Below are 25,729 nucleotides of genomic sequence, written 5' to 3'. Positions count from 1 at the left end.
CGCCTGCATCTGGTCCCACCAAAATATCAGACAAACCCAAATTGAGGGACTGTTGTTTTTTTTTGTTTGTTTTTTTTAATATATTTTATTGATTTTTCACAGAGAGAAAGGGAGAGGGACAGAGAGCCAGAAACATCGATGAGAGAGAAACATCGACCAGCTGCCTCCTGCACACCCCCCACCGGGGACGTGCCCGCAACCAATGTACATGCCCTTGACCGGAATCGAACCTGGGACCCCCCAGTCCGCAGACCGACGCTCTATCCACTGAGCCAAACCGGCTTCGGCCAAATTGAGGGACTGTTTGCAAAATAACCGTCAGGACTCTTTTAAAAAAAAAATTTTTTTTTAATTGATTGATTTTAGAGAGAAAGAGAAACTTCATCAGTTGCCTCCATATGCTCCCCGACCAATAGAACTTGAAACCTTTTGGTGCATGGGGCGACACTTCAGCCAGCTGAGCCACCCGGTCAGGGCTGACAGGACTCTATGGAAGACGAAAAAGGCCTGGGGAACTATTCTCAAATAAAAGAGCTTACAGAGACAGAGAAGCAAAATGCCATGTGGGATCCTGGATTGGAGCAAGGATAGGAAAAGTTGTAACTATGGGAGACATTATTGTGACAGCCAGGAAACTTGAATATGAAGTGTATGTTAGATAATGGTTTCGGATCCACGCTGTATTTCCTGAGTGTGGTGATGGAAGGAGATGGTCCTTCTTCATAGGAGATGCATTAGGAGAGCATTACGGGTGAAGTGTCATGAGGTCTTCAACTCACATGGTTCAACAAGATAGATGATAGGAAGATAGAGAGATAGACACAGGTAGATGACAGGTAGGTAGGTAGGCAGATGGGTGAATAAAGCAGATGAGACAAACTGTTAACAGCTGGTCACTCTGGGTGAAGAATTGCTCTGTGGGTGATGGACGCACCACTCCTGTAACCCTTCTGGAGTCCGTTGTAATTGTCCGGGGGAGAGATGGAGAAACCTGAATTAGGGCAGTGGCTGTGGGTGAGGAGGGGACAGAGAAGGAGAGAGGTTTAGGAGGTGGCCTTGATGGGACGGTCCCAGCTGCTGGTCTGGGTGTCTGTGTGGATGGCGATGCCTGCTTTCACTGACCATGGAGAACTGGGGAGGAGGTGCAAGCAGTGTGGGCCGAGGTGGATCTAGAGCCCGGGAAGAGGTGTAGAGCCGGCTGCTCAGTGATGGGTCAGGACCATTCTCTGGCTACTCCTTTGCTGATGCCTCTTCCTCCACTTGACCCTCAAATATGGATGCCCCAAAGCCCGATCCTGGGCTCCCTTCTCTCCTCTCTCTGACAACTTGACAACACCTGGCTTTCAATACTATCTGGAAAAATCGACATCTCCTGGGTTCACACCTCTGGAGATTTCTTGATTTCTTGATTTTCTTGATTTCTCCCCTGACCTCTATCTAGTTCATTGTACAACTGACCTCTTCACTGGGGTGTAGGATAGCTCCTCACACTCAACACAGCTTCTTCATTTCACTCATCCGCTAAGTATTTATCAAGCACCTGCTGTGTGCCAGGCCCCGTCCTAGTGCTGGAGAGCCAGAGGGGAGAAGACAGACAAGACCCAGCCCCTGGAGCTGGCCCTCCAGCGGAGAGAAGCTGACAGAACACAAACAGAAAGCCAGATCCGAGAGCGGCAACTGCTTTTGGGAGAATTAAGACAGGAGACTGTGAGAGCGACTGGCCAGGTGGACAGGGCGGGCCTAGCGGGGAGGGGGACAGTGGCATTGTGGCTGAGGTCTGAGTTCACAAGCAGAAGGAACAACCAGTGCAGAGGCCCGTAGGAGTGGACGGAGGCGCTGGGTTCGAGGAGCAGAGGAAAATGGGTGGAGAGGAGGCTGGTGTGGGGCCACCAGCCACCTAACTCCCCCTCCAAACCTGTTTCTCCTGCAGTCTGTTCTGTGCCACCACCCGCCCACAGTTAGGCCCCAAATCCTGATTCCTTTCTTTCTTCACCCTTTCTATCACCAGGAGCTCTGCTCAGCGCTGCCTTCAAAACACACCTCCAATCTGTCCCCGTCTTGCTGCCTCTACCATTACCCCCTGGCCAAGCCGCCATTATTGCCAGAGCCGCTCAAGCTCTCCCGTTCCTGCTGCCCGCTTCAGTCCATTCCCCCACGCCCACCCCCCGCCCAGTAGCTGGAGCCATTTTTCAAAACATTAATCAGATCTTGTCACCTCACCACCCCATCCCACTGCCCTGTCCCCTCAGGCCCCGGGGAGACTGTGGTGAGAATAACACATGGAGACCAAAAGCTCCCTGGTGTGAATGGGTGATAGGCACCTGCTTTCTTGCTCTTAAACACGTGAGCAGTGGGTGGGGGGAGCCTCACTCTGTGACCTGCTGATCAAAGGCAGTCACCTCCTCTGTCCACCTGGTGGCAGGGACCCAAATTGCAGGCAGGGTGCCAAGGCCCAGGAGGAATTAGCCAAATCCAAGATGCTAGAAACTCCTTGACATCCCTCTTGGGGCATCTCTCAGTTTGCAAAGCACACTCTCCCCTCACCTTGAATTGCCTCCCTCTTCTCTCTTAGATACTGGTGGTGGGAGCCGAAGCGCCGGGCAGCACTGGGCGAAGCTCCGGGGAGAAAGTGGGTCCTTCTTGGAGCGGCACCGGGCTTCCTCTGCGACACCACAGAGTGGACCTCGAAGTACCACCCCCCAGGCTTCCCCTCTCCATCGCTCTGCCCAAAGGGACACTGCCCAGACTGCTTCCATACAACTTGATACCCCCCGAGCTTCCTCTCCATCCCAAACAGCCCAACGGGACCACCCCAGAACCTCATCCACCAAGCAGGACACGCACAGGGCTTCTTCGACACAGCAGAGCACTCCCAGGACGGCCTCTCCCTCAAGAATCGCCCAACGGGATAATTCCAGAACCTCGTCCACCCAACGGAGCAACCCTCGAGCTTCCTCTTCCCCCAGGGCCGCCCAACAGGACAACTCCAGAACCTCTTCTACCCAACAGGACAACCCTCAGACTTCTTTTTCTGCCTGTACTTCTCAACAGGAAAACTCCAGAACATCCTGTGCCCAGAAGGACAACCCCAGAGGCCCCTCTCCCAACCGGACCACCCAGTGGGAACACTCCAGAACTTCCTGTGCCCAGAGGGACAACCCCAGAGGCCCCTCTCCCAACCGGACCACCCAGCGGGAACACTCCAGAACTTCCTGTGCCCAGAGGGACAACCCCAGAGGCTCCTCTCCCAACCGGACCACCCAGCGGGAACACTCCAGAACTTCCTGTGCCCAGAGGGACAACCCCAGAAGCTCCTCTCCCAACCGGACCACCCAGCGGGAACACTCCAGAACTTCCTGTGCCCAGAGGGACAACCCCAGAAGCTCCTCCCCCAACCGGACCACCCAGCGGGAACACTCCAGAACTTCCTGTGCCCAGAGGGACAACCCCAGAAGCTCCTCTCCCAACCGGACCACCCAGCGGGAAAACTCCAGAACTTCCTGTGCCCAGAGGGACAACCCCAGAGGCCCCTCTCCCAACCGGACCACCCAGCGGGAACACTCCAGAACTTCCTGTGCTCAGCAGAACACCCCCAGAACCTCTTCTACCCAACGGAACAACCCGCAGTCCTCTTCCTTCCGGCGGGACAACCCCGGGAGCTCCTCCCCTCAGTGCTGCACCCCAAAGAACAATCCTGGGCCATCATCTCCCCATCGCTCCACTCCGCGGAACAACCCCAGGAATTCTTCTCCCCATCGTACTAACAAAGACATCCCCTGGGCCTCCTTCCCCCTCCGGCCCACCCAGAGTGATGGCCCCCGAACCTCCTCCCCATCCCGCTCCAAGCAAAGTGAGGTTCCCTGGGCATCTATCGCCCTTCGGCCGACCCAAGCTGACAGGCCTCAGACCTCGTCTCCCACCAAACCAGCTCAGCGTGACTCCCCCCAGTCCTCCTCGGGCCCTCCCCAGCACAACTCACCAGCCCGGGCCTCTTCTTCCTCGCACAACCCCGGCCCCCACAGTGCCCCCCGGACTTCCACGCCTTTGTACCTCACCCGAGGGGCATCCCAGACCTCTTTCGAGTCCTCCCAGCCTCCATGTGCTGTGTGCATTGGGCACCGGGATGCCCCCCGAGCCTCTTCGCCTCCTCGCTATCTGCAATATGACCCGTTTCCCTTCTTCCCAGACCCCCATGCCTCTGAGAGTGAATCAACTCACCATGAGCCTCCCTATATCCCCCCAGCCGTGTGCATTGGACACCGGGATGCTCCCCAGGCCTCCTCACCCCCTCGCCACACCCAGTTTGACCCCTTCCCCTTCCTCCCAGACACATCAGATGCTGAGAACCAGTCGCCCCAGCACGACCCTCCCCAGTTCCCCCCACCTGTGTGTATCGGATACCGCGATGCACCCCGGGCCTCCTCCCCTCCGCGCCAGGCCCCTGAGCCCTCCCTCTTGTTCCAGGATTTCCCCAGGGCCAGCACCGAGAGCCTTGTCCCCTCCACAGACTCCCTGCACGAGCCCCCCCACATCCCCACCCCTGTGTGCATTGGGCACCGAGATGCACCCTCCTTCTCATCCCCTCCACGCCAGGCCCCTGAGCCCTCCCTCTTCTTTCAGGACCCCCCTGGGACTAGTATGGAGAGCTTGGCCCCCTCCACTGATTCTCTGCATGGCTCCCCAATGCTGCCCCCGCAAGTGTGCATCGGGCACCGGGATGCACCTCGAGCCTCCTCCCCACCCCGCCACCCACCCAGTGACCTAGCCCTCCTGGCACCCTCACCTCCTCCAGGCAGCTCAGGGGGCTCCCGGGGCTCAGCACCCCCTGGGGAGACCAGGCACAACTTGGAGAGGGAGGAGTACACCGTGCTGGCTGACCTGCCCCCACCCAGGAGGCTGGCACAGAGGGAGCCAGGGCCCCAGGGCAGCAACGGGGGCCGAACCCGCAGCCCTGGCCGCGCAGAGGTGGAGCGCCTCTTCGGGCAAGAGCGCAGGTGAGCCCAGGGTGGGGTCAGCCAGGTGGGCTGGGGAGGAGCCTCGGCAGCCGGACAGGTGGAAGGTTCAAGGCTTAGGTCGCCAGATGGAAAGGGTTGTCCCCTGCGCTGCCACTTACTGGCTGTGTGACCTTGGGCAAGTCACTTCATCTCTCTTTCCCTAAGTTAAGAGTTTTTTTTGACGATGAAGTGATATTGTGCATAGCCTGGTGGTTAACAGCAAAGACCAGGGTCAGGCAAGCTGGGTTCAATCCTGGGTCAAAGCCACTCCCATCTTTGTGACCTGGTAAAGTTACTGCCTGAACCTCAATTTCCTCGTCTGTAAAATTCGAATGTTCTACATTAATTGAAATGAGGTTAAGCTCTCAAACCCTTAATTTGCTCCATAGTCACAGGTTTGTTTATTTCCCCCCCTCCTTACGTGAGGGAAGAGTGCCCATGATTTTTTTCTGCCTTAACAAAGAAAACTCATGGCTACCCATGCCTCTTGGAAAAGAGATGTCAGTTTAAAATATATAGCCAGAGCATTGTTGTAATTAAGAGAACTCAGAATCACAGACTTCTTAGAGGTTAAAGGTTACTTTCCTGGGATGTGGCGAGCAGCCTAAGTCCAGGTATCCTGCGAGTGCTCCGTCCTGGGGCCGTTCACACAGCCCGGGGGCGGGGGCACAGTGCCCCTGCTCTGGCTGAGATCTCTCTCCAGCAGTCCCAGCCTCAGGAGTTCTCGGGACCAGGGAGAACTCCATTAGTCAGGGTTGAAAGAACAGCAAACAATAGGTCTGGAAGTCTCGACGCTTTCAGTGTATAATGAATTATAGTGTATCTTCCAAGACCCAGTTGTGCAACCATCACCACAACCCAAATTTAGAACATTTCCATCACCCTAAAGAGCGGGTAATATTTTGCATGCAGAATTCCTCTCTCTGTTGTCCCTGAGGCAACATTTTATCTTAGATTGAATTTGTGTTTGAAATCTTATCTTTTATTCTTCAGATTTCCTTTTCTTTCTTGTTTTTGTTTTTGTTTTGTTAATCCTCACCTGAGGATATTTCCCCCATTGATTTTTAGAGATAGTGGAAGGGAGGGGAAAAGACAGAAAGAGGAAAAGGGCAATGTGGGAGAGACCATTGACTGATGGGCTGCCTCCTGGGGCTTGAGCGACCCTTCAGTCCTAAGGGTCAGCTAGGGCTCACATTTCCTTTTACAGTAACTTCAGTCCGTTTACTATCCAGATGACAACCTTTAAGGTCTCCAGCATTAATAGAATTATTTCTTTGGTCTTTTTTAAATTAAAAATATACTAATTTTTAAAGCAGTTTTAGGTTCACAGCAAAATTGAGAGGAAAGTACAGAGAATTCCCATACATCCCATTTCCCCCACACATGCCTGGACTCCGCTCACTATCAGCAGCCCCGACCAGAGGGTGCATTTGCTACAAACCATGAACCGATACTGACACGTCATTAGCATCCAAAGTCCATAGTTTACATTGGGTTCACTCCTGGTGCTGTACATGCTGTGGATTTGGACAAATATACAATGACACGGATCCACTATTATGGTATCATACGGGATAGCTTCACTGCCCTAAAAACCCCTTTGTCTTTGCCTTTTTACAACTACTATTTTTAGTCTGACGTCAGTTTGTGTACTTTAACTTTTATCTGATAACTCAGCAGGAACACTAAGGTCTTTAAATCAAAGTTTAATTTTCTTTTTTTCCTACTAGGGTAACTTTTAGAGGGATAAAGGTTTATAATAAAAGTCCAGAATATGTTTATACTTTTATTAATCATTTAATTGTTTTTACGCATATACTTTTATTCATTTTATTTTATTCTTTGAAATAGATTATTTACCTTTTTTAGCTTTATTGAAGTATAGTTGATATATAAAAATTGCATATGCTTAAGTATATATTTTGGAGAAATAGATGACTTAACTTTTTAACCAAGGGTTTATAACTCTACTGAGTAATTAAATTTTCTCCTGTTGTATGGCACTTTTTGCAAGTAGAAAACCATTCGTAATCTGAAAATGAAATTTAAAAACCCATTTAAGTATCTGGAAGACTGAAATTTATGAGTGGGTGACTATAGACAGTACGTTTATTATTTTCTCCTATTTCATTTAACATGTATTTATTGAGCATCTACTCTGTCCAAGCATTGTACTAACTAAGCCTGGAAATTTTTCCTTAACGGCTCTCACATTAAAGCATTAGGAATTTTGGCTTGATATCTTCATTTTCTTTTCCCCTGGATGCCTTTGGAATCTCTTATCTTACAATCACATAAGCACTTCCTAGTCTCTTAAATTCAAAACGGAGCCTTCATGGAATTTGCTAGACTTGACAGCTTTGTCCTTTCAACTTTGTGGAGGTGGAAGAGCTCATCCCAGCTTCCAAAGGAAATGCATTTCCTTTATCAGCCCTGTGCAGCCACATCAGCCTCAGGAACAGGTGGCCCGAGGGCCCTATTGCTGCCCAGATTCTACCTGAGTCTTCACTACTACCTCTCAATTCCTCATGGAGCGGGGGCTCCTCAGGAGGAACTGACAAGCTGGAGTTTATATGGAAAATGCACTCACTTGGAGAGAACACACACAGGTGCCTCGCTACCCCACACGGAGTATTCTCCATCGCTGTCACAGTCACATTTCGGGCTTTTGCTTCACAGAGGCTCCTACACCCTGGTTCTGGCAGAAAACCCCCCCAAGGCCTCAGATCTCTCAGAGCAAGGAACCTCTCTTGCTTCAGGTTAGGTTAAAAATGGAACCTGATCAGGTAGCCCTCAAACTTAGAAACATTTAGTCCAGTGGGAAGCTTTGGTTCCCTGTGAGTCAATTGCTAAAAACTCCAGTTACTTTATGGATTTGATTTTAGTGACATTGGTAAAAGCCATAAGACAACAACAGACCCCAAGCCCATGATTTGTTTTCGCTCCGAAGCCTCTGTCGGGTTCCAGCATGGCTCCCAAGCTGGGGGCAGACTCCAAGCCCGGTCCCCTCCCAGACCCAAGTGGAGGTTCCTCTTACTTTCCTCTTTGCTGGCTCTGTCAAGGCTCAGCACCAGGTCATCTATTTCAGGCTACTCCCAGGTCAGCTCGGCCACCAGAGATACAGCTCCATTCGTCCGTGTAGATGGAGCCAGACTCAAACCCTGTGGGACTAGATACCCAGTGGAGCCGCCCGGTCTTTTGCTTTGACCCCTTACATGTGGGAGTGGAGAGACGGGCCCAGAATCTGTTTGGTATTCCTACGTGCAATACCAGAGATGTCAGTTAAGGATTAATAGCCATGGCTACCAATGACTAAGTAAGACAGCTAAGTGGAACTAAGGACTTTTACCAGCTGAGAGCTTATCTTTGACAGACGTGGCAACAATGCCTGACGCCTAGGTGTCTTGGAAACGACCTTTTATGCTGGCCTTCCTGGAGATGTGTAGGAAGAGGGATCATTTCTTCTTTCTGATCTTGCTAAGAGCTCTGTTGCCAATAGCTAGGATGGCCCAGAGTTTTCAAGGCCAAGTGCGGGAATCTTGTCAGTACTGAGGAGGAAAAGGGTGGGCCTGGTGAGTCAAAAACTTACCATGTAGACTGCAAGATGGCAGGAAGAAGGGAATATGAGGGCGTGAACATTCTGAGCTCCCGTCCCCGCCTCACGGGGTGCGTGGGATGAGATGAGGTGGTACAAGTGCTTGGCACCTGGAACACAACAAGTGCTCAATAAATGTTTGCCGTTACAATCACGTGGACACAGTGCCTGGTGACCAGTAGGTGCTCAATAAACCTTAATTCCCACAAAGACCAGTCTAACCTTTGTTTGGGTTGAGAGATGGGCTGTTGGCTGGGTGGCAGTCAGACGCAGGAGGTACTGAGAGAGGCAGGAGGCAGTCAAGGCCAAGGCTGAGCCCCCACCTTTTCTCCTCCCTTTTCCCATTTAATCTCCACAACAGCCCCATGAGGCAGGTAGAGCAGTGTTGCCCATTTTTCAGAAGGGGATACTGAGGCCCTGAGAGGCTCATCCCTCCCTTCGGGCTCTTCAGCTGTGCGTCTCCTGTATCTCCTCCCGTTGGGGGTGGGAGTAGCGGCGGTGGGTGCTGGGAGTGGGACAGCCCCAAGGGCCCTCAGAGGGGCGGCTGCATTTGCTCATAGGAAGTCCGAGGCACCAGGGACCTTCCAGGCCCGGGACGAGGGGCGGTCGCAGCGGCCCGGCCAAGGTCAGAGCCAGCTTCTCCGGAGACAGTCCAGCCCTGCCCTCAGCAGGGAGGTGAGCACTGCCAGCCTGCCCTGGGCCCCTGCACCCCAAGGGGCGAGCCACTGCTTTCCCCCTCCCCCAGGTGCCAGGCTGGGTCCTGGGAAGGGAGGTCCTTTATGGAAGTGTCAGAGCCCCAGTCACGGGGGTCCAGCTTTCCCCTCTCCCAAAGGGCCAGCGGCTCTTGGCAAAATTGAGAAGGACCCAAGTTAGTCCTTTGAAGACGGCCCTTCCTTGGTGTTTCCTTCCTTCATTAGGCAGCTGCCATCCTGAGTTTTCGGGGAAAGCCTCGGACTCAATAGTCCGCCTCTAAGGGCTATCCCTTCCAGGGTGGGGATTTATATATATTTAAAATATATATATATTTTTGCCGAAACCGGTTTGGCTCAGTGGATAGAACATCGGCCTGCGGACTGAAGGGTCCCAGGTTCGATTCCGGTCAAAGGCACATACCTTGGTTGCGGGCACATCCCCAGTGGGGTGTGTGCAGGAGGCAGCTGATCGATGTTTCTCTCTCATCGATGTTTCTAACTCTCTATCCCTCTCCCTTCCTCAGTAAAAAATCAATCGAATATATTAAAAAAATACACACACACACACACACACACACACACACACACACATATATATATATATATATATATATTGATTTCAGAGAGGAAGGGAGAGATAGAAATATCAATGATGAGAGAGAATCATTGATTAGCTGCCTCCTGCACGCCCCCCACTGGGGAACAAGCCCACAACCTGGGAATTGGACCGTGATCTCCTGGTTCATAGGTCGATGCTCAACCACTGAACCACGCCAGCTGAGCGGGATTTATATTTTTAAAGAAACTCTTAGAGGGCAAGGCCTGAGCCAGTGGAAGGGAGTGTTGGTGTGGAAATTCGTGCACCTGATAGCCCTGGTTGGAATCAATATCGTGGGGGAGGGGGAAGCCGGGACAGTGAGCAGCTCTTTGCAGATCTCTTTCTGGAACTGCGGAAAGTGGGTGAGAGGGAAGAGCAGACACCCGCCGGGAGGGAGCGCAGAGACTGTAGGTGCTTTTTGACCTGCTTTAATCCAAGCTGCTGTGAGGACACAGCCTGCCTCTCCCTGTGGCCTGGCCAAGAGCCCAGTGTCCTGAGCTCCTCGACAGAGTCCACCTGGTCAGGGTCCTGGAGCCTCACCCACCCCTCACCTCATCCTCAGGTAACCACACCCCTTGCGAAGCAGGCAGAACCAGCCCGGAGGAGCCGGGCAGAGCCCCCTCCTCCCAGGAGACCTGAGGGGGACCTGCGGCTCCAGGGGTCCTCGCCGCCCCCAAGAACATCAGCCAGGACTTCTGAGAGGGAGCGGCGAACAGAGAGACCTCCAGAGAGAGGCCGAGCAGGCCCAAGACAGCCTCTGGGTGGGTGGCAGAGTCAGGAGGAGCTGCCTGGGGCCCGGGGTCCTCACAGACACTTGGAAAGAGGCTGGAGCAGCCAGGAGGAGGGCCCAGGCCTGGGGGGCTGGCAAGGACTTGGGAAGCCCAGCGGGGGCACTACCAGAGCCCTGGAGGGAGCATGGAGGGGCCCTCTCAGGGGGTCTGAGGAGAGCTGGGGGCAGTCAGAGGCCTGGGAGAAGCCCCCGGACAGGCCAGCTCAAAGGGGCCGGGGCGCCCTGCAGGAGCTGTTCGGTCCTCCCCAGCCTCTGAGCCTCCCAGAGAACACCCGGGAAGGCCCAGCAGAGCTCTCCAATTCCTGGAGGCCTGAGACAGCCACTGCTCTGGGCCGGGGAACTGAGGGCGCATGCCCACACCTGCATGGCCCTGAGCGGCGCCTCGAGCTGGACTGGAGGGACCTGCTGAGCCTTCTTGGGATGCCCAGAGAGGGGGCCTGGGCCCGCACAGAGGAGCCAACGCCTGCTGCCCGTCTTCCAAGGCTGGACTGGGAAGGCCTCCTGGAGCTCCTGCAGGCCCAGCTGCCCCGAAAGGACCCAGCTGGACACTGGGGTGGCCCAGTCACAGCTCCAGGGCCAGAGCCGGGTTCCCCAGGCACAAAGGATGCCCTTGAACAAGAGCAACAAAGCCAGCCTGCCGGCTGGGCAGAAACCACCCTAGTCAATGGACACAGCCCCGAGCAGTGGCCCCAGAGCCTGGACCAGCTGCCCAGCCCTGCCTGCATCTCCACCCAGTGGCCAAAGACCAAAGTAACAGGTGGACCAGAGACCTCAACTATGGCTGGTCTGGAGACGAGCCAGCTGGGGAGTAGGAGCCCTGCAGAAGGCCCCAGCTCAGCAGACTGGGAGGTAAGTCCGTCTCAAAGCTCGGCCCTAATCCTCCCTCCTGACCAAAACCTTTCCCAGTCACCAAAATGGCCATTGGTAATAATGGCCAACCCTTCAGTGAGAATTTACTATGTGCTACGCCCTGGTGTGAATGACTTACGGGTATTTTCCTCATTTAATTTCCATAGCAACCTCATGAGAAAGCCACTGTTCATTTACAAATAAGGAAACTGAGATAGAGAGGTCAAGCCACTTGCCCCAAACCACACAGCTGGTAAGGGCTGGGGCAGGGGTGAACCACAGGTCTGCTCCGTGCAGATCACCTGAGGCCTCAAGCAAGATGCTCTGTCCAGGGCCTTCTCCCCTCCCGGCCCCACAACACCTGGTTTGTGTTGTCCTGGTGGCTCTTAGCTGACTTTGGCAGGCATTGTAGCCAGTGCGGTCATGTCCCCTCCCCTTGCTGTATTCCAGGTTCCTCACAGTCCAGAACAGCCTCACTTACCCCTCTCTGGTCCTTACAGCTCCTTTCAGGCACAGTGAAGAGGTTGTTATCTGCTCATTGAGTGAGTCGGCTGCTGAGACAGGTTGCTTAAATGAGGACCCATGTGCAAAGTAAGCTCAATGCCTGGCACATAGTAGGTGTGCACCAAGTCCCTTCCCTGCCTTCTTGGCCCAGGGCAGGGTCACAGAGTCAGTGGTACTCTGGTGCTCCCTGGAGCATTTATCTGGAGGTGATGGGCTGGGAGGGTTCTGGAGGCCAGAGCCCCACAGTCTGCCTCAGCTCCCTGGAACACAGCCCACGGTTTGGGCCTCCTAGCCCATCTTGGCCCCAGTCTTCCCCTACAAAATAGGACCAAATCCTTCCCTGACAGGTACCACTGGGATGATACGAGGCTCCTGTTTGTTCATCTGACCTTCAATGTGCAAGGATGATGGTGGGGTTTGTGGTGTGCCGGGCCCTGGGCTGGGCACTTTACATGTTCTGCCATGTACAAGGTTCAGACCCATTAGCTATTTGCCAGGAGTCACACCTGTATAAGTCCACGGCAGGACTAGGGAGTCCCTCCCCCGTATTTCTGGCTTTTATCCATTTGTCCTCTAATCAATTCAATGCATAGACACCAGAGAGGCCGGGATAAGCCAATGTGGTTCTGCCCTCAGGACAAAGGAGGAATTTGGGGTCCCCACACAGGAAGTTGCTGTCAGGCTTCCTGGGGAGGCAGGTGGACCACTCGTAGCTCAGGGAGGGTGCCATGCTGTGTCCCAGTGAATGCTGGGATGCCAGATCAAAGAGAAGAGGGAGACCAGGGAGATTCTTCAGCTAGAGTTACTCCACAGTGAGGCTCAGGGGTCCCGGGAAGGTTAGGAGATGGTGACTGGGAAGGGGCAGGAACACCACATGCTTAAGGGCATTTCTACGCACACACGCGCGCGCGCACACACACACACACGCACACACACATGCATTTCCACAGATGACAACAGGCATTCACTAGGTCCTGCTGGGGCTCCAGCTGCTCACCTCTATGAAAATCCTTGGCACGGCATGCAAGGCCCCCTGGCCTTCCTTTCACCCAGGTTTGCGCTCTGGTTGTGCTGAGCTGGCTGCAGAGCCCTGTGAGCACATCTCCCTGCCTTTGTGCACGCTCTTCCCATTGCCCGGGATGCTCTTTCTCTCCCTCTTCACTGAACGCCGTCCACTGTGCAAGTCAGATCAGGTGCCCTGCTCTGAGCCACTTTCCCCAGGTTGGTGATGTCTTCCTTCTGGGCTTGGTAGTTCTACCTTCATCTGGTCATGCTCAGTTGTCATTTCCCCATAAGAAACATGAGCTCTGTGGGGCAGGTGTGCCTTTTTTCTCTCTGTATCCCTGGCCCCTGGCCCAGGACCTGACACAGTGGAAGAGGTCAGCTCAGTGGATGGTTGACCAGTGAATAAAGGGATGCTTAAGTGCATGCAAGCCCTGGCTGGTGTTGCTAAGTGGTTAGAGTATTCGCCCACGTACCGAAGGGTTGTGGGTTTGATTCCTGGTCAAGGGCATGTACTTAGTTGCAGGTCTGATCCCTGGCCCTGGCTGGGGCATGTGCAGGAGCCAACCAATTGATGTGTCTCTCCCACATTGATGTTTCTCTCTCTCTCTCTCCCTCCCTCCCTCTCTCACTTCCACACTCTCTAAAAATCAATGGAAAAAATATCCTTGGGTGAAATTAACCAAAAAAAGATAAAAAAAAGATAGAATATCGGGGGGAGTGGGTAGACAGTAGATAAATGATTGAAAATGGGTATGTGAATGGACGATGGAAAGGGCATATATGCTGGACAAATAATAAATAGATGCTGCATGGATGATAGATGGGTAGATAAATATATAGATAGATAGGTGATGAATGGAATAGATAATAAATATTAGATGGATGGATGTTGCTTAGATGATGGCTGGGGTGATGAATGGATGGCTGGATGAATGTTGGGTAGAATATGGATGGATAGATGGATGGATAGATGGATGGATGTTGCATGGATGGGTAAATGTAGAATATGGATGATGGGTGGTGAATGAATGTTAGAAGGATAGGTAGATGGACTGAGGAAGGATACATGGGTGTAGGATGGATGGATAGATGATGAATAGACATAGATGTATAAATGGGAAAGTGGATGTTGGATAGAAGAGAAGGTGGATAATGTAGGATGTATGTTGGATGGTTGGATGGGTACATAGATCTACGGATGTTGGATCCAGATGGATGTTGGATGATGAATGGATAGATAAGAAGGTGGATAGATGGGTGGAAACTGGGGAATAACTTGGACTAACCTGTGTTCTTTCTTATCTCCAGTTCCAATCAAAGGAGCCTGAGGAGTCAGAACCGAGAGGAGACTCATTGACTGACCAGAAGCGGGCAGACTCGGTAGTTGGGTCTTGGGTGTGGACACCTGGGGAGGGGGGTGGAAGGGATGGGAAATCAGATTGGAGATGGGTTCATCCAGACCAAGGTGCATCTGTGCATGACGGAGCTGGGTGACAGAGCCACCTTCTGGCTTGGGGATCGGGGGAGGACTTGAGCCCAGGGCTCTGCTTTTAACTTGCTAGAATGCCCTAAAAGGCAAGCTAAAACGCGCCCCCCCGCCCCCGGGCAAATAGCAGTTTGGCTGCAACGGTCTCTGAAGGCAAGGTCCTTCTGGCTCTGGAGGGCTGCCAGGCTGGGAGAAAGGGTAGAGCTTCCAGGAGCTGGAGCAAGAGAAGCGTTGAAGGGGGCTGAGGAAATGCCACACTCAGCCAGGTCTGGAGCATCTCCAGGATCCTGGGGCAGGACAGATGTGTGCAGGGGTGGGACCCACTGAGGCTGCTCTGAGGCCTGGCTGCAGCTGTAGTGCCTTGCTTTGTCCCGCCCCTTCCCCTGACCTGCCAAACAGACTGTTCTCCTCACCCTCAGCCTCCAGAGAGGTGAGGTCAGAGCTCAGGGCCTGGGGCCGAGGGAGGGAGGCGGGGAGGAGACCGGCTGTTTGGGGTTGTGCTTTCCTTATCCTGCTGCTCTCTGTCCCACATGCCGCCTGATTGGGGTGTCTGTCTGGCAGCCTGGAGCCCTGACTCTGGCCCTGCTGCTTGTCAGAGCTGGGGGGATTCTGCCCAGCCCCTCACTGTGCAGAGGAGAAAACAAGGGGCAGGGGTGTTGTCCCAGGTCATACAGTTGGTGGCTGAACTCAAAGTAGAACCGGGGCTTGGAACCCCCACCCAGCTCTCTCTCTGCGCCCCGCAAGCCGCTTCCTGGTCCTGCCCTGATTCCCTGCATGGCCTTGCACAGTGTCCCATGTGTTTGGTGGGCCAGTCTTCCCGACAGGTGGCTGTAGGAGTTTGTGAAATGGGTGGGGTCACTAAAGGCACTTCTAGCTCTCACAGGGGCTCCGGCAACTTTGCACTTCCTCTTTTTGGGTTATTTCTTCATACTTCCTGGGGCCAGGGTTTCGTGAACAAAGAGGAAATAGTAATACAGGGGTCCCTCTAGTCTCCACAAAACGGGCCCATCCCAGCAACACGGAAAGCCTCTCAATCACCCCCAGGCAGCCAGGGCTACACAGAATTGATAGCAGCCTCATTCATTCATTCACTCATTCATTCACCTTCACTTAGTGAGCACCATCTGCATGCCTGGGTGTGGGCGGAGTGACTCAGGGGGCCAGCATGGAGCGCACGGTCTAGGGGCCAGCACTGTGATGGGACGTGGTGGCAGGGGGGCAGTCCTTCCCCAAAGCCCTCCTGCACCTCTGCTTTCATGCTTCATGTTCTGCCTCCAGTGAATCTCTGATCCGGAGGGTTGGGACACCTGGGCTCTGTCTTCCTTCCACCTGCTCTGTGACTTGGGGCAAATGCTTTTGCTTCGCTGGGCCTGTTCCTCCAAAGGGGGCTCACTTGGGGGTCCTACCAGGATGGGAGGACAGGTGGCTGTGGGAGTCTGTGATCCATTCCTTTCACCAAGGTGAGGAGAGTAGGCAGGTGGAGGACTTGGGGCTAGAGGGGCCTTGTGTGACCCCTTGGCCCCAGGTGGCTGTGCCAGGGGGAAGAGGGTCCAGAGTTCCCACATCTGTAGATATTTTAGGAGAAGTTAGAAATATGTAATTATATGTTAAATCTCTGGATTATTTAACACTGGAACCTGAGGCAGAAAACCCCTCCTGCCGGCCACATGGGGTGCGACATGGGGTTAGGAGCCCTGTCAAGCAGACACCATGTAGCATGAAACAGGTACCGAGCTCTGTTCTCACAGCTCTGTGAGAGGAGAACAGGGGAACCCTGGGCCTTTAGGTGGGCCCGGCAGGAGGGGCAGGGGAGGCTGTAGTCAGGGACTTTCCCATCCCACCAAAGGGACCTGGGGGCCAACACTGGACCCTGTTTGACAGGCAGACAAGAGGCCAGCGGAGGGCAAGTCTGGGAGCCCACTCAAGGGCCGACTGGTGACCTCATGGCGGATGCCCGGGGACCGGCCCACGCTGTTCAATCCGTTCCTGCTCTCCCTGGGGGTCCTCAGGTGGCAAAGGGTAGGCTGGCTCCAGTGGGGTGGGAGGGGTGAGGGTGGGGAGCAGGGGAGGAGAGGGAGGAGGTTGGTGTTAGTCAAAGAGGAGAGAGTGGAGGCTGAGAGGGCAGGATTTGGGGGCCCACATGAGAAAGGAGGGGAAAGCAGAGTCCTGAGCCCTCATGGCCTCTGCGAGTGAGTGGGGTGCCCACTCCAGGGTGAGGGGTGACTGAATGAGCTTCAGAGCTGAAAGCTCCCAGTCAGCAACTGGCCAGCGAGCCAGGTTGGGGGGAGGGGGAGGGGAAGGGGGGAAGAGGGCCCTGTGAGGGGCTCTGGGATTGCTAAGTGTGTCTCAGTCCTGGGCCTGAGCCAGTTTCACAAACATCTGGCATTACGTAACCCATCCCCTGCCCAGCGAGGGCTGTAAACACTCAGGCCTCTGGTTCGGGGTTTCCTCAAGGGCAGGAGGGGAGGCAGCTGTGACTTGCTCCCTCCGGCCCCTTCACAGCCAGAGAGAAAGGGGCTGGCTCACGCGGCCTCTTCTCTCAGTGACAGGCTGACTGTCACCCTCTTGCTGGCACTGGGCCCAGCACTGGGCTGGGCACGTTAAAGACATACACCCATTTTACAAAGGAAGGGACTAAGTCCCAGGGAGGTGAGTTGACTTGCCTGAGGTCAAAAAGCTGGGGTTTAGAGGAGCCAGCTTCTCCGTGACTTTCCTCATTCCGAGATGAGAGAATGGCTGCAGCTGAACTCACTGAGCCTTGGTTGCCACATCTGTCAAGGGGGGCAGGGACTCTATGGAGACACTCAGGGCTGCAGGGAGGGCCCGGGAGATCAGGATGCACAGAGGTGTGATGGGGGCAGGCTGGCCAAATGCCAACTTCCCCATCCACTTCATAATTTCCTCTCTGCTGCCTTTTGGGAATTAGTAAGAGGGTATTGAGACCATGTTACCTGGGCAAAGGGTGGTACTTTCAAGCCATGGACAGGAATTACCTTATGAGACTACATTATCAGCGGGAAGTGGGTCTGGCAGGTGAAGTCCCGAGTGAAGAGAAATGGGGAAAGGACTCTGGGATAATGCTGCTGCTGCTGATCACTAGCATTTATTGTGCACCTACTATGTGCTCAGCTGTGTTCAATGCCTGGCATGCCTTACCACCAGGCATACCAGGTACGGTTTATATTGTCCATGTTACAGACAAGAAAATGAGGCTCAGAGAAGACAAAAAATCACTGCTGTAGATCCCACTTGGGGCAGAGTGGAGATTTAAACCCTACTCTGGTTGTCCTCATGCTCCCCGCCCCCCCCCCCAACTGTGCATCTGGATCTCCCTGCCTTCTGCAGGCTCAAGAGTCCCCATTAGACAGGTGTGGCAGCTGAGGCTTGGTGAGTTTGCAGTGGTTCTTGCATCGGGGAACGAGGAGAATCAGGAGCTGAGGGATAGAACTGCCAGTGGAGCCGCCCAGACAGTTACTTAGAGTAGCTGCAAACTTCTCTTGAGCTAGATAGTGACATTAGTCCAAGCTTAAGAACCAGGAAGCCTGGGCTTGAATTCTGTTTCTGCGCTAACTTGTGTGGCTTTGGGCCATTGTCTCCCTTTTCTGAGCCTCCCATTGCTATCCTTGACAGAGTACTAGTTTAAGACGGAATCACCCCAAAGTTGGGTGGCCCTGTGTAATAACTCTCTCCTGGGTCCCTGAGCCTGTGCTCTCTCTCCTGCTAGGGCAGGTTGTGGTAAGGTAGTCATTTCTCCATTTGTGCATTCATTCATTTAACCCATGTTTGCTAAGGACCTGTTGTGGGCTGGAGCTCTGAGACAGAGACAAAAACACACTTCATCCCTGCCCACAAGGAGCTCATGGTCTGGTGAGAACACTGACATGTATGTGGTTAGAACACTGTGGTTATCACGTTATGGGGGAGTGTACAGATGTAGGGAGCACTGGGTGGGAAGGTGACGCAGCGAGCATCAGACAAGGAGATTGTAACTGTGCTGGGGCACTTGGGTTTCCTCTGGACCAAGACTTGAAGAGTGAGGAGGAGTTTTCCAGGCAAACAAACAGTTGGAGGGAGAGGCGGGAGAGAGGGGGAGTGGATGTGTGCAGGGAGTGAGGGTACAGAGAACAGGAAAGGAAGTGTTTCAGACGCAGCAGAGAACAACGTGTGCAGTCCCACCAAGGTACAAAGGACCTGCTCATTCTGGGAATTCTCAGTAGTCCAGCATTGTAAAACGTGTGTGTATGATGACGGAGGACAGCAGGCAGGGGCAGGCTTTAGGATGGATGCAGACTGCTTGGAACAAGAATGTAGAGTTGATCTATTAGCACCGGGGAAGTGTTGCAGAACCTTGAGCAGGGGAGTGATCTGATCACTGGATTGAGGGAACTAGAAGTGGAGTCCCAGAGGCCAGGAAACCTGTAAGGAGGCTGTGAGGTGCCCAGGCCACAGGGCAAGGCACTGGTGGTCGGTGAGGTCTTCTTTTTGTCCACTCACTCTCCCAAGGATGGAATGCCTGAGTCAGGTACAGGGGTAGGGTAGGGAAACGGCATGGGGATGCCAAAAGGCCAGTGTCTAGCGGAAGATGGGCTTATCCGTGACCTCATTTCTAGTGTGGAGGAGAGAATCCCAGTGGGAAATACTGAGAAAGAACTTCAGCTCCCTGAGCCTCCATTTCTTTATCTGTGAAATGGGGACAGTAATTATGATAGTAATAATTTTTTTTAAAATATATTTTATTGATTTTTTACAGAGAGGAAGAGAGAGGGACAGAGAGTTAGAAACATCGATCAGCTGCCTCCTGCACACCCCCCACTGGGGATGTGCCCGCAACCAAGGCACATGCCCCTGACCGGAATCGAACCCGGGACCCTTGAGTCTGCAGGCCGACGCTCTATCCACTGAGCCAAACCGGTTTCGGCTGATAGTAATAATTTTTGATCCCCAAACTAAGATGGCAGAATAATTGAAATGGCAATTATTCCAAACCCCCTGCCCTTCTACCGAAGGATAGCTAACTAGGGATAAATGGGGTGTTCTGGGTACTTTACTTAACAAGCCTTATAGCAACCTCATGAGACAACAGCATTATCCCATTTACCAGAGGGTGAAGTTGAGGCACAGAGAGGTTAAGTACCTTGCTTAGGTAACACAGTGTTTGAATCACAATGCCACACAAGCTACTACATGCATTTAGCAACAAATTCCACCAAAGGTCCCTCCTCTACTTCAGGGCTCAGATGAACTCCTGCGGGCAAAAGGGCTCCTAAAAACTGCCAAGTGCTCTGGGAACGTGAGCCACGGGTGCACACCCACACCCAAGAACCCCAAACCAGGTTCTTAAGTCAGAAAGACCCATTTACAGAGGAGGGCATCTAGGGGGCACATGCTAGGAATGCCACCTCTTCTTACTGTGTGGCCTTGAGCAAGTCGGCTATCCTCTCTGCGCCTCTATTTTCTCATCAGTAAAATGGGGACAAGGGCACCGTCCTGTCAAGCCTGTAGTGAGGATGAAAGTCGATTTCATTGGTGAGAAGCGGGGCTCCGGGAGTGGGACGCTGAATTGTTAGTATTGGGTGCTTTGCCCACGTGCCCAGCAAACCCGGGGGTCGGGCGGCTCGCGGCTGGGGCGGCTCGCGGCAGCCGAGGCGACGTGGGGCCACACCCCGCACCGCCGCGCGGTAGTCGGCGAAGTCACCTGCTGGCTGGACGGCTCCTTCCGCCCCGCGCACCCGCGGCCGAGCGCGGCCCGCCCTCCCATCTCCCCGCCCCCATCCGTCCGCGGCCGCCCCGCCCCCGCGCGCCCGTCCCGTCGCGCAGGCCCCGCCCCCGGCCCGTCCCACGCTCCCATTGGTTGGCCTGCGGCCCCAGCCGCTGTTTGTCCCGGCTTCCCCGCCGCCCATTGGCGCGCCCGGGTCCTCCCAGGAAGTTTGAAAAAAAAAAAAAAAGTTTTATGGGCGGATGGAAGGGGCCGGAGCCGCGCGGGCGAAGGGAAGGGCCGGAGGAGCGGCTCTGGGCGGCCGAGAGGGGCGGCGGCAGCGGGATTCCCGCGCCGCGGAGCCCGGCCTGAGAGCCCTGTACACCGTCCTGCCTCCTGCCCCCGCCGCCCCCGGGCGCCGCCATGACGGTGAGTGCCCCCCAGGCGCCCCTCCGCGCCCAGGCGAGTGAGCGACTGCCCGAGCCAGCCGTCCTCCCGGGCAAGCCCCCTCCACACGCCCGGTGGCCGGAGGAGTCTCCGCCGGAGACCGGGCGACCCCAGCGCAGGGCCGGCCGGCCGGCCTCACCTTCCCCAGCCTCCGCCTCACCTTTCCAGGCCTGGAGCCCGGGCGAACCCGAGGGGCTGGGAACGTCCCGTCACGGGCACCCGCCTCCTCACTCTTGCGGGACCAGTCACCGACCGATTCGGGGTGGTCCTTGACCACCGCCGTCCCACTCCCTTAGCGAAGACCTGACCAGATTCCCCCAAACCGTGAGATCCGCAGGGGCTCCCCGGGCTCCGGGCCAGGGCTGGGGTCTCGCCCGGGGCTGGAGAGAGGGTCCCCCGGGCTCGGATGGGTCTCGTTGGCCCGGGCCTGGGAAGACTGCCCACCCGTGGGGGCCGGCGGAGCTTGGGTGGGTGAGAAGGGGTCCCACCCTGCCGGAGCCCATCCTAGGATTGAAGCGGCCAAGACCACGTTCCCCCGGGCTTGCTCCTTCGCGGCGGGGCCTTGGGTGGAGCAGCGCCGCGAGTGGGGCGGAGGACGCGATGGCTGGGATTTGTCTTTCTCTTGGGGTGAGCCCTACCCTAGTTCCATCAATACCTGTGCCTTAATAGTAGGCCTCGCAGCTGAGTGCACCATTATCCCCATTTCACAGTCCGATAGACTGAGGCTTGGGGGAGAGGCCTTGGTGAGTGGCCCGAGGTTACCCTGAGCGTAAGGGAAGGAGCAGCCCCTTTCCAGGTCAGCCTGCCCCGTGGCGTTCGTTCTGGAAGGGAAGGGCAGAGCTGCTTTTGGTTTCTGATTAGTGTCTTAGGGAGGCTCTGACAGCTGGTGAGGAGCGGGGTGTGAGGCAGGGTGTGTATGTGCATGTGCCTGTCCCCTTTCCACCGCCAGTGAAGTGGGCTGGGCTGCTGGGGAGCGGGGTGGTGGTGGTTGGGGAGAGGGGCCCCTGCCCCCCCACCCCCCTGTGAGTGTGATGACCTGGCCACTGCCTGGACTTCCTCAGCCTCCACACATCCTGCCACCTCCCTGCTGGCCCTTCCTGTCTGTCGTCAGCAGCCTCCCCTGTCCTGTCAGAGAGCAAAGAGGGATGTGGGGGAGGAGCTGAGTCAGTGTCCTGCCCGTCCCCCCCAGGCCAGGGGAGGGTAGTCACTTTGCCCACTGGTTGCCTGCCAGGCCCGGAACTGGCTGCTTTCACGTTACCAGAATTGATCCTCTAAGGTTGATGGCAACGGCCCGTCTGACAGGTGAGGACCTTGAGGTGTAAGAGATGACCCAGGGGGCCCTGGCTGAGGCGGAATTGGAATGGAGGGCTATCCTGGCTTTCTCTCTGGCGAGATAAGAAATGTACACAGTTGCCTCCTGGAGAAGCACATGCTCAGCAGGGCCAGGCTGCTGGGAGCAGCATGTGGGCCGCGGGAGGAGGGCCGGCCTGCCCTGCGGTGGGAGAAGCCTTCCTGTGATTGTAGGACTCGGTCAGGTGGAGATGGACGGGGGAGGGAACACTGGACAAAGGCTGGTGGTCACATTTGGGGAATGGCGGGAACGTGGGAAAGGGGTCCGGAAGAAGAGGGGCCCAGAGGCCGGGAAACGTAGCGTAGGCTTTTGGTCAGGGCTCCTGAGGAGCCATGAACGGTTTTGAGGCCCCTAGGGAGGAGGGGGGGGGTCACCACTGACGGTGTTGACTGGTGTCATCCCAGCTGCCTGCGGACCTGAGCCTGCTCCAGGCGGGTGTCCTTTCTGTACCGTCCTTTCCCTCTCGGCGGGGCCCATCTCCCTGACCCCAGGGACCTGTATGGACCAAGTGGCAAAGGCGCAGCGAATGGGTAAATGCTTAGAGGCTGGACGCCGGGCCTGGAGTCAGGATTTGCTCCGCCTCCTTCTGCCTTAGCCGTGCGCAGCCTTGCCCTGGAGCCTCATTCCCCAGCCACTGCCTGGCATCAAATTATATACCTGTTCCCTTGTTTATTGTCTGTCTCCTGACCTCCACCAAGACCGGGGCCACATCTTTCATTCGCAGCTGACTTCCTGGTCCAGAACAGGGCATGATAGTTAAAAAAAAGAAAAAGGAAGATTCCACAAACATTCCCTGGGTCCTGGGGGTGTGAATGCGCATGTCCCTGCCTGTGAGTTGAGTCTGAGGGACAAGTAAATGTCTTCAAGATAATCATGGGCAACAGAGGCTGTGGGAGGGCCGCAGGGGGTGTGTGTGGCGTGTGCTGAGACGGCCTTGGAGGAGGAGGCTAAGCTGTGTCTTAAGGCATGAGGAGGGGTTTGCTTTGGTGTTCAAGCAGAGGACACAGGCCTGTGGAGGACCTGAAGTCCTCGTGTGTGGGGGATCAGTGAGGATGTGTGGAGACATTAACACGGGGCCCCCGACGCAGGGGGAAGGGTGGGGCTGACGCTCTTGTGCCATCCTAAGGCAGCTGGGTTTTGTTTTTATTATTTATTTTTTTCCATTTTTAAATCATTTTTATTTTTCAATTACAGTTGGCATACATTATTATATTAGCTTCAGGTGTACTGGACTTTGTTTTGAAGCCATCCCTGGCGGCTCTGAGCAGACTTGTAACACTGGGCCTTTTTGAGTGAGTCCCTCTGCCAGAGTGCATCCAGAGGGAGGAGGCCGTGTCGAAGGTCCTGACGGTCCCGGAGGGCGGGAAGAGTGCAGACCTGTGGCCAAAGGGAGGAGGGTGGCTGGGCAGGGAGCACTGCTGGTGCTCCTTAAGGGGGAAGGAGAGAGTGAGCTTCCTGCCGGTGGAGGAGAGGTGGAGGAGAGGTGGCCGGGGCTGAAGAGCCACGTGTGAAGATGCAGTGAGAGATTTAGGTTATCAGACCTTTTGACCCTGGGTCGGGGGGTGGGAGTTCCCAACTGACCATAGGACCTCCCCTGCCAGCAGTTTAAGATCTCCCATTGGTGGCCTCCTCTCCCCGTGGTCACTGTGCCAGCCCATGCCTGAGGTGGCGTGCGACGTGTTAGTACCGGCTTCCAGAGGGTCACTGGGCTTTTCCATGGGGGGCACGTTCAGTCTTCATAAAACTTGAGGGAGGTCAGGACTCCCCCCATCATTTACCACATTGGGCAACTGGACTCAGAGAGGGTATGCGACTTAGGAAGGTCACTGTGACCCCACTTCCCAGGCAGCCCTTGGGGTCCCAGCCTGTCATTGCTGCTAGGAGCCCTTCCTCAGCTTCTGGAAGTCGAGGCTGATCTCCTGTGGGCCATCCCAGGAAGCCTGACTCCTCAGGGCCAGGGCGTGGGGGTGGGGCCTGGCTCCAGAGCACAGAAATTTAGATGGGGCAGAGGAGGCTGTATATTTATTCAGCAGGTTTTCCCGGGTTCTGGCCACAGCACGCCTAGTCCTGGGGCCACGGGAGGTCCAGACGGAATGCAGGTGAACCCAAGCGACCCGGTGGTCTTGAGCGGGGCTACCAGTCTTCATTCGGTCTCGGTTTGGGACGCCTTACATTTGGGGAAGAGGGTGGGAGAAATGGAGAGCAGATAGGATGAACACCACCCAGAGTTTCTCAGGTCTGAGCAGAGCCTGTGTCCCTTCCCTCTGACAGGTATGCAGGGAGGGGCTGCGCGCAGGGGTGGGGCTGCCAGCCTGCTGAGACGGGGCCCTGGTCCCACGGCCATGGCTGTGGGTGTCTTGGAATGTCCAGGCTGCTGCCCCAACCTCCTCTCAGGCCACTTCTTCCAGCTGAGGAAGAGGAGAAGGGGGCTCCCTAGGAGGAAGGCAGGTCAGGGGAGGTGGCCAGGTCAGGTGGCTCTGGTTTCCAGGTTTCCAGCTGCCATCCTCGCCGCCCACCCCACTGAGCCATGCCACCCGCTCCCTTCACGCAACCAGACACCTTGGCCTGGTGAGGTTCGATGCAGGCGCTGATAGGTGGGCTCAGAGCCATGGCAACAGGTGGACGCCTCTTCCCTGCCCGCCAGCCTGGCCCGCCCTGCTCTCCCAGTGGGCAGGAGCTGAGACTGCAGAGGGACCGGGACTTAGACTTAGACAAGAGAGGTCTCCCCAACAGGCAGGAGGGTCTGGAATTGGGCACCCACCAGATGGACCTGACCAGAGAAAATGCGAGAATGAGCAGCTTCATTGTCTAGGCCTCGGTGGGGGCTCATAGCTCACAGGCCCCTGTGGAGCATGCTGCAGCTGGGAGCCCACAGGCCCCGGGGCCGTGTCCCCCTGAGCAGCACCCGGCAGGTAGGGCTTGCCAGGACCGGCCCATCCAGAGATCTAGAGGGAACCAGAGGATCTCTGATCCCACCCTGTGCTTGGTTCCATCTTTCAGGATCTCCAGGAGACGAGGGCAGGGCAGGGCTGGTTGGACCACGGGAGGTCAGTGGGTTGGGGGCAGGTGGCAGCAATAAGGCCTTTTCCTGGTGGGCCACCTGGGCCTTGTCAGAGAGAGGAACTGGACAGCTCACTCGCCCTGCTGGTCTGGCTTGTTCTCTACAGGATCTCTACAGGCAGCGTTCTCTTGGCCCCCCCTCGCCCACTCTTGGGTGAGGAAGTAGGTAGTGGGAGAGAAGCTGAACATCTTTGGTGGATGTCCCAGTCGCCTGGCCCACCCTCTTGGCAATCAGAGGTTACTGGATGTTATGGAAAGGGGCCAAGACTGCATTAGTGGCTGGGGAGTCTGCCTCGATTTGGGGTGTTACCTGGGCCCTCAGCCCTCTCTCCTGGCTTCTCAGGCCCTTAGTCTCACAGGATTCAAGGCCTAGAGGTACAGCACCCCCTCCTCCCCAGCCCCATTGGATTCTCCACTGGGCCTGACTCATCTGCTTCCTCATCTCCCCATAGCCCGATCTGCTCAACTTCAAGAAGGGATGGATGTCAATCTTGGACGAGCCTGGAGAGGTAGGAGGGCTGGAGTGGAGAGGAGGGGGGTGGCTGGGGGCAGCCCAGGAGGCTGAGCTGCTTCCCTCGCCTGTCCAGCCTTCTAGAGACCATGGCTTCCAGGTGGAGGGGGTCCAGGGTGGGGGCCAGAAGTGGGAACTCTGAGGGCAGGGTG

The 25,729-nt window shown here is 55.5% G+C and overlaps 1 protein-coding gene across 4 annotated transcripts in view; it reads left to right on the top strand.

Moving 5' to 3' along the window:
* Positions 1-25,729, top strand: part of TRIOBP (TRIO and F-actin binding protein) — a 58,875-nt gene that overhangs the window by 14,939 nt on the left and 18,207 nt on the right. For 3 of the 4 annotated variants that reach the window (XM_079773695.1, XM_079773696.1, XM_079773697.1), the window contains 6 exons: positions 2,573-4,994; positions 9,150-9,264; positions 10,442-11,518; positions 14,336-14,407; positions 16,395-16,532; positions 25,519-25,575. In XM_079773695.1, coding sequence (XP_079629821.1) covers positions 2,573-4,994; positions 9,150-9,264; positions 10,442-11,518; positions 14,336-14,407; positions 16,395-16,532; positions 25,519-25,575 — 3,881 coding nt within the window. The remainder of the gene's footprint in view (positions 1-2,572; positions 4,995-9,149; positions 9,265-10,441; positions 11,519-14,335; positions 14,408-16,394; positions 16,533-25,518; positions 25,576-25,729) is intronic. The other variant, XM_079773698.1, reaches the window with a different exon arrangement.

This window comes from Cnephaeus nilssonii (genome assembly GCF_951640355.1).
Source record: "Cnephaeus nilssonii genome assembly, chromosome: 6".
Taxonomy (NCBI): domain Eukaryota; kingdom Metazoa; phylum Chordata; class Mammalia; order Chiroptera; family Vespertilionidae; genus Cnephaeus; species Cnephaeus nilssonii.
The sequence above is the reverse complement of the archived record's forward strand: the minus strand, read 5'-3'. Positions and strand labels throughout refer to the sequence as shown.